Here is an 11,015-nt window from a genome sequence, read left to right on the forward strand (position 1 = left end):
ACAAAATTAAAATTGGGCATCAAAATGTCAATTATTGGCATTAATCAACAATACTAGGGAAAGAATCAGCAATAATGGATAGAAATAAATCAGAAAAGGAAAAAAAATCGACAATATTAGGCAATAAAATATTGGAAGATAAATGAAAAAATCTATAATAATAGGCGCCTATTTCTACACTGTGTTTCGCCTCATCATCCTCACCCAGTGGGAAAGGATTCCAAGTTCGTGGATATAAAAGATCGATGGATTCATAGTTGACATTCTTGCTCCATCTGCCATAAAACTTCAAAGTTCCAATGTTTTTGTTGCCCTAACTTTACATGTTGATCATGTATTAAAGGATACACTTTGTATGACTAAATTCATAGGTAAATTGATTTCCTGTGTGAAGTTCTGAAATTAGGATAGGCAATCCAAGAGGGAGGCGAATTGGATTTAATTAAAATTTTAAAGATATTGAGTGTGATTAACCTCAAATTCAAATTACAACTAACCCTTGTTAATTTGGAAGTAAAGTATAAAGGGGAAGAAGTTACCAATCACATATGAAGGTGATGATAGAGGAAGAGAAGATCCACACTAGAGATTTAGAGTGGTTCAACCTTAGTACATACTAAGGCCTACGTCTACTTGCCAAGACCTCCTTGGCAATTCCACTATGAGATCCTCCTTTCTTACCGGTCTGGATCAAGAAACACTCTTACAATGATTCACCTCACAATGATTCACCTATCTTATCGGGCCGAATCGAAGACCCTCGTAGAATGATTCACCTTTCTTATCAGGCCGAATCGTAGACCCTCGTTCAAATAGTTGAAGAAAAAAGCTGTTGAATCTCTCTTAGCCTCTTGTAGGCTTGATGTACAATGCGTGCTCTCAATTAGGTCTCCAAAAGAATATTACAAGAACCCTAATCCAACTCTCAAAAAATGAGTACTAGCGAGCTTCGGAGATCTTCCTTTGAGTTGATGACAATTGAGCTTTGAGTGTGTCTTCTCCAAAAATGATTGCAAATAGGATTGTGGATATTTTCTTCAATGAGTTTGCAACTTTGAAAGCAAGGAAGAAGAGAACTTTTGTAAAACACTTGAAAATGATTAAATCACATGTAAAGATCTTTTTCCAAGTTGCAAAAGTATTTTAAATGTTATTTTAAAATTCATATATATAGCCCCTTAGAAGATATAACCGTTGGAGGGCAAAATGGGTATTTTCGGGTCTTGAAAATTTGAAATAAGAACAAGCCATATGTCCCAACGGTAATATTTTTCCGACCCCAGAAGTCTGGTTGCTTTCTGGCTTTCAGAAGCAATCCAGATGATTGACCATACTTTTGTTGCAAGGTCTGGTTTGCAAGCTCACCTAGCAAATGAATGAGTTTTCTTCCCATTTTTTTTACACATTGATATTGATATTGGGAAAGATTATGGACCAAAATTTAGCTCATTTGGAAAATATTTGGGTCCCTTTTTTATCAACCAGATGATCGGACCAGACTTTTACCTCAATGTCTGGTTTGCCAGTATCACATGTTAATGATTGCGTTTTGTTCCTAATTTTTGTACATATTAAGGTTGAAAGGTTATGGGCAAAATTTTGGCCCAATTAGAGAATTTGAGTCATTTTGTGATAGAAAAACAAAAGGTCTTAGTTGTGATTTTTAAGGGATATTTGGATTTTGCGGTAAAATTATTTTGAAAAACTCTTTGAAAACACTTGCAAACTTATTTTGAAATTGATCTCCATTCAACCTATCCTTGGATAATCCTCTTGAGTCCGGTGGTTGAATGAGCATGCTTAGCCTTCATTGTTCATGCTTATTCTTTGGTCTTCAACTTGACTTAGCTCTTAGTGACTCCATCTTGATGTTGATTGCTCTTCTCTTAAGTTCAACTTCAACCTCCTCTTGGCATATGCTAGGCTTGCTTGTGGGATCCTCAACTTGAGCTCTATGCTTGGACATCTTCCGAGGATGATGCCTCAAATGTGTGCAAGCTCACTTAATTCCTTTGTGCATGTTCATCCTCAAGCCATGTATTATGTTGTGTTATGCTGATGTGGTAATGGCGATATGACACATAAAGTTCATGTTTAAGGCACAACATTCCAAGGCAACACATTAGTCAATAAAGATTAATCAATTTGAGTTTGCTAGCATCAAAACAACAAGGTAAAGTTGATTAGTTGAACCCATGGGAACCCTTGGGCTAACAAGTTTTGTTTACTAAAATGAAATGTAGTGATTGTGTTTACTCTCTTTGTTGTTGAACAAAATTTTGTATATAATCAAGTTATATTTAATGAAAACGAGATTCAATGGTGTATATAAACTCATTTATTCTTAGAACATCAAGCTTTATGTGCAAAATTTTACGAAGAATCAGATGCATACTAATAAATTTACCTGGCCTTCCGAGGTGAATTTGTTATTTTTTAAAAAAAATATATATTAATTGCCATTTTTTGCCCGTCGCCTTATTTTTAAAAAGAAAAAAAGGAATGGTGATGCCTTTTTTAATGCTTTATTTTTTTAATAGTGGAAAACTATGGGTAGTTTCTGTCGTTATTGATATTAGTGACTATTCGTACCGTCACCCATATATGGTGCATACTGTGACAACACAAAGTTATCATACTAGAATCATTTATTATCGACGGATTTGCACCGTCTCAAATAAAATCCACAATATATATTATATATAATGAGGGCGAGGTTTCTGAGCTCTAGCTCAGCCTGAGCTAGACACTATAAAAACACCATCACCGTGTTGTTTGACTCATCCAACCCATTCATTCTATAGGACCTCACATAGATAGGGTGTTCCTAACAAACCATGTCCATACCTCCACAAATCATAACCCTAACCATAACCAGAAATCATAATCCTAATCATAACCTATAGAATTAATGGCTTCGATGAGCCAAACAACAATGGGAAATGGTGTTTCTAAGCTCGAGCTCAATAACCTTTTCCTAATATTATATATATATATATATATATATATATATATATATATATGTGAGAAAACGGTTCCTACACACATGTGTAGATAAGTTATCTACACACTAGCTTAAAATACAGTGGGGGCCTCATTATTTGGGTGATCCAAACCATTCATTTTTAAGGCCCTCACATAGATAGGGTGTCCACAAAAAATCAGATCCATAGGATCATCCTAACCATTCGAACTGTGGAGGCAAAAAAAAGACTAATTTGTGAAGGTTTAAAGACATCCATTTTACGTCCAAAAATCGTAGGGTTGGGATGATCCTATGGATCTGATTTTTTGTAGACACCCTATCTATGTGAGGGCCTTTAAAATGGATGGCTTGGATCACCCAAACAATGTGGGCCCCCACTGTATTTTAAGCTAGTGTGTAGAGAACTCTCTACACATATGTGTAGGAACTGTTTTTTCCCTCTCTCTCTCTCTCTCTCTCTCTCTATATATATATATATATATATATATATATATATATATATATATATATATATATATATAGGTTTCTGAGCTCTAGCTCAGCCCCAGCTAGAGCTCTATAAATACATCATCTCCATGTTGTTTCAGTCATCCTAACAAACCATCTCTATACCATAATCCTAACCATTCAATCTATAGAAGCCCATTTTCTATCCATCCATTCTAAACCTCCACAAATCATAACCCTAACCATAACCTATAATCCTAACCATAACCATAATCATAACCCTAATCATAACCTAGAAAATGAATGGGTTGGATGAGTCAAACAACTATGGGAGTGGTGGTTTCTGAGCTCGAGCTCAGAAACCTCAGAAACCTTTTCCAATATATATATATATATACACACACAGACACTAGTACAAAACCTCGTGCGATGCACCGGCCGACAAAGAACTGTACGGACCACATCATCGGTTGATCCAAACTGTCCATGTGATCCTAAAATCATTTTCATATAATGATCCTAGCCCTCCAATCTATAGAGGTTTCCATAATTTAAAAAGCATAAAGGAGGGGGGTAGGATTGAAATTATGTGGCTGTAATGGGTGCCTTTGTTAAAAAGCATAAAGGAAGGGGTATGATTGAAAATATGTGGGTTGAATGGGTGCCTTTGTTAAAAAAGTCAAAAAAAGTGATGTGTAATTCTCATAGAATTTTGGGAAAAATTCAAATAATCATCTCCTTTTCTCTTCTGCTATATAGTATATAGATATGTGAGGAAAGGGTTCCTACTAACGTTAGCATAAAACAAGGGTGGGGCCACATTGTTGGGGTGATCCTAAGCATTCATTTGAAAGGCCCCATCATGGATGGGTTGTGTACCAAAAATCAGCTTCATTGGATCATCATAGGATATCCATTTGTAGGGGTGAAACTAGACAGATATTGTTTGTCCACTAATCTGCCCATTTTTTTACCCCACAAATGAACACCCTAAGATGATCCAATGGAGTTGATTTTAGTAGACACCCTATCCATGAAAGGACCTTCCAAATGAATCATTTGGATCCCCCCAACAATGTGGGCCCGACCTTGTTTAAGCTAATGTTAGCAGAGGAACCCTTTCCTATATATATATATATATATATATATATATATATATATATATATATATATATATATGAGAAAACTGTTGGTGCGCTTAAGCTCACCATTTTTTTGGTGCGCTTAAGTTGTTATAACGCCTCCCATTCTTTTAAATGTTTGGGTCCCGCTTAAGCGCAACAATGGGAGGCGTTATAACAACTTAAGCGCACCAAAAAATGGTGCGCTTAAGCTCACCAACAGTTCTCTCTCTCTCTCTCTCTCTCTCTATATATATATATATATATATATATATATATATATATATATATATATATATAGGAAACTGTTGGTGCGCTTAAGCTCACCAAACTTATGGTGAGCTTAAGCGCCCAATCACATGGGGGCCCACTTTGTTAGGATGATCCAAAGCATTCATTTGAAAGTCTCTTACATAGATGGGGGGTGTACCAAAAATCAGCTCCATAGGATCATCCTAACCCCTCCATTTGTGAAGGACAAAAATGGACAGACACAAATCTGCCCATTTTTTGTCCTCCATAAATGGAGGGGTTAGGATGATCCTATGGAGCTGATTTTTGGTACACCCCCTATCTATCATAAGGCCTTGCAAATGAATGGTTTGGATCACCTATGGAGCTGTGGGACCCATGTGATTGGGGAGCTTAAGCGCACCATAAGTTTGGTGCGCTTAAGCTCACCAACAGTTTCCTCGTATATATATATATATATATATATATATATATATATATATATATATATATATATATATATATATATGAGGAAACTGTTGGTGAGCTTAAGCTCACCAAACTTATGGTGAGCTAGCTTGCCCAATCACATGGGTCCCACATTTTGGGGAGTGATCCAAACCATTCATTTGCAAGGCCTTATCATAGATAGGGGGTGTACCAAAAATCAGCTCCATAGGATCATCCCAACTCCTCCATTTGTGGAGGACAAAATGGGGCAGATTTGTGTCTGTCCATTTTTGTCCTCCACAAATGGAGGGGTTAGGGTGATCCTATGGAGCTGATTTTTGGTACACCCCCCATCTATGTAAGGGACTTTCAAATGAATGCTTTGGATCATCCTAACAAAGTGGGCCCCCATGTGATTGGGCAAGCTAGCTCACCATAAGTTTGGTGAGCTTAAGCTCACCAACAGTTTCCTCTATATATATATATATATATATATATATATATATATATATGAGAAAAGTGAGTCTAGTTTGCCGACTAGAAAACATTCTCTAGTCCTCCCAGTTTATAAGCCGTTGGATCTCAAGTGAATGATCCAAGCCATTATTTTAAATTAAAAACCATCGAATAGGTTTTGAGTCTCATTCCAGCGCTAAAAACCCAGACTCTCAAAACCCATTTCAGCGCCCAAATCAAAACAAAAAAAGAAAGAGGTTTTGGCTTGGATCCCTCGTTCCTCGTTCGTTTTCAACATTAATGGGTTTTGATTTGGGCGAGGTATGTAAGCAAAGCTGATCAGACTCTCAAAACCCATTTCAGCGCCCAAATAAAAAAGAAAGGGGTTTTGGCTTGGATCCCTCGTTCCTCGTTCATTTTCAACATTAAATCGGGTACTTTCTCTCTAACTCTCTCCTCTTTCAAGATCTCTCTCAGATTTCTTTGTTTTTTTTCTTTTGAAGCCATGGATTGAAAGCTACGTTTTTTGTTGGAAAGATTAGTAGCTTTTTTTGAAGCCATGGATTGAAAGCCATGGAAAGATCTGTAGCTTTTGAAAGATTTGTAGCTGTTTTGAAAAGAAAGCTAGGGTTCTTTTTTGGTTCGAAACCCTACCTGCATTTTTCAATCCATGGATTTCAAGATGGGTTTCTTTGTTGTTTCGAAACTGCGGTTTTTGCTAGCTGCTGTTCTGGGTTTTGCTAGATGGTTTTGGTTTTTTGGTAGCTGCTGTTTATTTTTTTCCTTTTATAGCTGCTGTTTTGTTTCGAAACCGTAGTTTCATCCACATCGGTCTTCATATTTTGCTAGCTGCTGTTTTTGTTTTGGTTTCGAGCAAAAACTGGATTGACCAAACAGAAGATTGAGATTGAAATGGTTTTTGCTAGATGGTTATTGTTTATTTTTCAAATAGAAGGTTTTTATGAAAAAAATGGATTTTGGTAACAACTCATTAGCATGAAAATGGATATTTAGCTATCGTTATACAGGAAGCATATATTCTGTTTCTATTGGGAAAACCTTTTATTTCTATTTTTGTATTCGAAATAAAATGTTGTTTATTTGAGATTGGAATGATTTTCTTATGGCTTTTTATTTACTGTGGTTGTTCTTATGAGAAGGGATTGAAGACGTTGTATAGAACCGATGGATAGTAGTAATGAGTTGGAACCTTGTGTGTTATCTATTGATCAAATTGATGCAAATATGTTACTTTTGATTGAAGATACAATGTCGGAAGCTAAAGGAGTAAATGAGAAAGTTGGTGGAGATGAAGTAGTTATGGTTGATGGGGGTGGAAATCTGAATGAGGCTGCTTTGGTAGAAGGTGATAATGATATGGGATGTGGTGGGAACTTTAGTACGCCTATTAAGGATGATTCTCAGAGCAATGCACGTATTGTACCATTTGTTGGTTTGGAGTTTGAGAACGAAGTAGCTGCCTATCAGTATTATAATTTATACGCATTGGTTACAGGCTTTGGAATTCAGAAAGCAAAGACCGCTACTTCGAAGAAGGATACTAAAGTTGTAATATGGAGGAGATTCGTATGCGATAAAGAGGGGTTTAGAAACTCGAATGATAAGAGACAGGCTGGAAAAGAAGTGAAAGTGCGTCGCCATAAGCGGGAGGGTTGTGAAGCGAAGTTGGAGATATCACGCAAAAATGGTAAGTGGGTTGTCACTGCTTTTCAACCCACTCATTGTCATGCTCTCACTTCCCCTAACAGAATACGATTGCATCGTTCACATAATGGATTCCATAAGAGCAATGCCTGTAAGAATTTGATAGATTTGCTGCGAGATAGTGGATTGCCGCCTGCTGGTATTGCGAGGGCTATTAATGAGTCATGTAAAGGATCAGATGCACAAATCACAACCAATCAAGTGGTTTCCCGTTTGAGAATACGAAGACAGAACAATATGGGGAGAGAAGCAGTCATAGTAGCAGAACATTTCCAAAAGAAACGATCAGAAGATCCAAACTTCTTCTTTTCTATTGAGTTGGATGAGGTGGGCAATTTAAGATCTATGTTTTGGGCGGACGCACGGGCAAGGACTGCGTACCTAACATTTAGTGACGTAATTGTTTTCGATGTTACGTACAAGATTAATAGGTATCAGATGCCTTTCGCTCCATTTACTGAGGTGAACCATCATAGACAGTCTGCCATCTTTGGATGTGCACTACTAGAAGACGAGAAGGAAGAGACGTTTACATGGTTGTTTGAGCAATGGTTGAGGTGTATGTTTGGGAAGGCTCCTGGTTGCATAATTACCGATATGGATGGGGCAATGCGAAATGCAATTCAGAGTGTATTCCCTACTACTCGCCATCGGTTCTGCTATTGGCACATCAAGAAGCATCTAGTTGAGCATATTCCAGCTTTTAGAGACCCAACTAGTGACTTCGAAAAAGATTATTCTCATTGGTTTTATAGGAAAACAATATCAGATTCTGAGATGGAGTGGAAAAAGATGGTTGAGAAATATAACATTGGTGAAAAAGACTGGCTAGCGAAAATGTGGGAGTCGCGGAGTATTGGGTGCCAGTTTATTTTAGAGGCACGTTCACTGCTGGCATGGTATCCGGTTCACGTAGTGAGAGCATAAATGCCTTCTTTGATGGCTTCGTCAATCAAAACACAACTTTACAAGAATTTGTCCAACAACATGATAGGGCACTCGTTGCTCGTCGTAAGTCCGAATCTCAAGAAGACTTCAATACTAAATCAACAAAAGCTGTATTGAAAGGAAAAAATCGGTTGGAAACCCAAGCAGGAGATTGTTATACGAGGGCATTGTTTACCATATTCCAAACAGAGTTTACTGAAAGTATTGATCTGTGGGAAGATGAGACATGTAAGAATGGCAACGTCACCGAATACATTGTTGGTTTCAGTGATGACCCAATATGGAAATGGTCGAAGGTTGTGTATGAGGAATCTAAAGAGGGTGTAAAGGTTACATGTGCATGTGCGAAGTTTGAAATTGAGGGGATTTTATGTAGACATATACTCCGCATTATGACCTTGAAGCGTTTAACGAGCATTCCTGCGAGATATATCTTACATAGATGGAGTATTGGGGCGAGATATCATGTTGGTGGTGGAGTGCCTACAGGAGAAGAAGATAGTGATGACGCTACTCCTCTTCAGAAATGGTGCCTGATAGGAAAGCATCAACGCCTTCTAGAAGAAATGCAGAGTGATAAGAGTCTCTTCAAGAAGATGAATGAAGCTTTTGATGCTTGGTTAGCGGAATGTGAACAAAATAAGTTGGTTGAGCAAATTTCAATGCCATGTAGTGGCAGCCAAGTGCATTCTAACTTTATCAGGGAAACCCCTGAGATTGTTATTCGCGATCCCAAAGTTGTGAGAGGCAAAGGTCCCCTGAGATTGTTATTCGCGATCCCAAAGTTGTGAGAGGCAAAGGTCGCCCGAAAAAAGCAACACGACATAAATCTCCTTTAGAGGTGTCTCAAACCCAGCGCAAGAGCAAGAAGTGTGGAATTTGTGGTCTTTTGGGCCATTACCAGACAACGTGTAAAAAGAAAAGGAAGGTTTGGATTACTGCTAACATTTTCCTTTTTTTCCCTTAAATATTAATTGTTCACGGGATTTAACATGTAGTACCTTTTTTTCTTTAATATATGTGTCGATAGATGCCCACAACAGAGGTGCCCACAATGGAGGTGCAGGAGGATGAAGACGTAGCGGAAGACGAAGAGGCAGAGGAGGAAGATGAAGAGGCAGAGGAGGAAGACGAAGAAGAGGACCTGAATATAGATTGAACAACAATATGGAGGTAATTTCTACTTCACATGAAATGGTTTATTTGTATCAGTTCTAACGGCCTGATGATGATCCTTATTCTTGTTCATGCAGGGTATTTGAAGTTCCAAACAGATTGTGTGCATTCTGCGAATTGTTTTGGGCTTACAATCTCTTGCACGACCTTTTGCAAAGACTATTTGAAGACTACTATTTTTCTTGAAGACTATTTCATATCCTATTTGAAGACTAAATTTTTTTTTTTAAGACTGTTTGAAGAACATTGTGAAGACTTTCCTTTTGTTACTAAATTGGGAAATGTTTATGGATTGAACTTTATGTTATGGCAATGTTATGGAGTCTTATGCTCTGTTATTTAGTGTTATGCTTGCAGCTCTTTTGATTTCAATCTTTGGCATGCTCTAAATGTTCGTTTGTCCCTGTGTACATGGAATGTCATTTATAAGTGGATGTGTAATTCCCTACTGAATTTGGGAATTCCTACTATTATCAAATTGAACTACTGTTGTAAGAACTGATTTTTAATTCATACTATTACCGCATTGATGTTTAAGCCATGATAAATTGATGGTCTTATTTTTTTTGAGGTATTGAGATACATATGCAGACAAAGTGAGTGAGTGGTTCATCATTCTTGGATGAAACCATTTTTAAGAAGAAAAGGCTGTGTATTCATCTTGCTGCAAATCACAAACCAGATATATTGTCGCCAGATATATGGTGTTGTATTATCATCTTGCTGCAAATCACAAACCAGTACAGTGTCTATACGACTAGACCCACACTTAGACATGCTAGGATGACCAATTATACACTTAATAATGGGGAAGTGATATTTGCTCCCCTTTTGATCACGAGGGACACCCAGCGCCAGTGTATCAACATGACTAAAGGGGGCGAATCCACTGGGTTTGATTGCCACATACACTGATGCTGGATGTCCCTGGTGATCAAAAGGGGCATAAATATCACTTCCCTTAATAATGGTTTATAGGCTCATGTAGAAGTGGAGTTTGATTTGCCTTGACTTTTTCTACAGGCTTAGAAAAGGCTGATTTCCCTTAGATCGAGTTTGGATTTCAACCTTGTCTTTTTCTACAGGCTGATGTAGAAGTGGAGTTTGATTTGCCAAGCTTAGAAAAGGCTGAGATCTTTGATCCTTCATGGGTTAATCCCCAAATCTTGTGTAGTCAAAAGGAAGCCCATGTTGAAGGCTCTATTGGACCATATGGGCTATTTGTTTTGGCCTCAGAGGGCTTAGATGAATACACAAACTCACCTTATCTTTTTTATAATGTACCCTCCATCTATAAATCGGATGGTCCATATCAGCGGCAAATTTAGGTCAGGGTCCAATAAATGAATGGTTGGTGGTGACTTTGATTCCTATGAGGGACAATGTCTAGGCATCTTCATTTGCAGAGATATAATATTTGAAATCTCTTGAAATAATTCCTATACTTAGCTTTGCATTTCCAAATAAAAAAGACA

At 37.6% G+C, this 11,015-nt stretch overlaps 1 protein-coding gene across 1 annotated transcript; it reads left to right on the forward strand.

Annotated features, from left to right (window-relative positions):
• The first annotated feature begins 6,876 nt into the window (after positions 1 to 6,876).
• LOC143855728 (protein FAR1-RELATED SEQUENCE 5-like) lies at positions 6,877 to 9,523 on the forward strand. Its single transcript, XM_077365808.1, has 3 exons — positions 6,877 to 8,315; positions 8,411 to 9,104; positions 9,395 to 9,523. Exons 1-3 carry the CDS (start codon positions 6,877 to 6,879, stop codon positions 9,521 to 9,523), a joined length of 2,262 nt encoding a protein of 753 aa, XP_077221923.1.
• The last annotated feature ends 1,492 nt before the right edge of the window (positions 9,524 to 11,015 follow it).

The sequence above is a fragment of the Tasmannia lanceolata genome, unplaced genomic scaffold (genome assembly GCF_043159265.1).
Source record: "Tasmannia lanceolata isolate RefF3 unplaced genomic scaffold, GAP_Taslan_0.1 ptg000023l, whole genome shotgun sequence".
Lineage (NCBI taxonomy): Eukaryota > Viridiplantae > Streptophyta > Magnoliopsida > Canellales > Winteraceae > Tasmannia > Tasmannia lanceolata.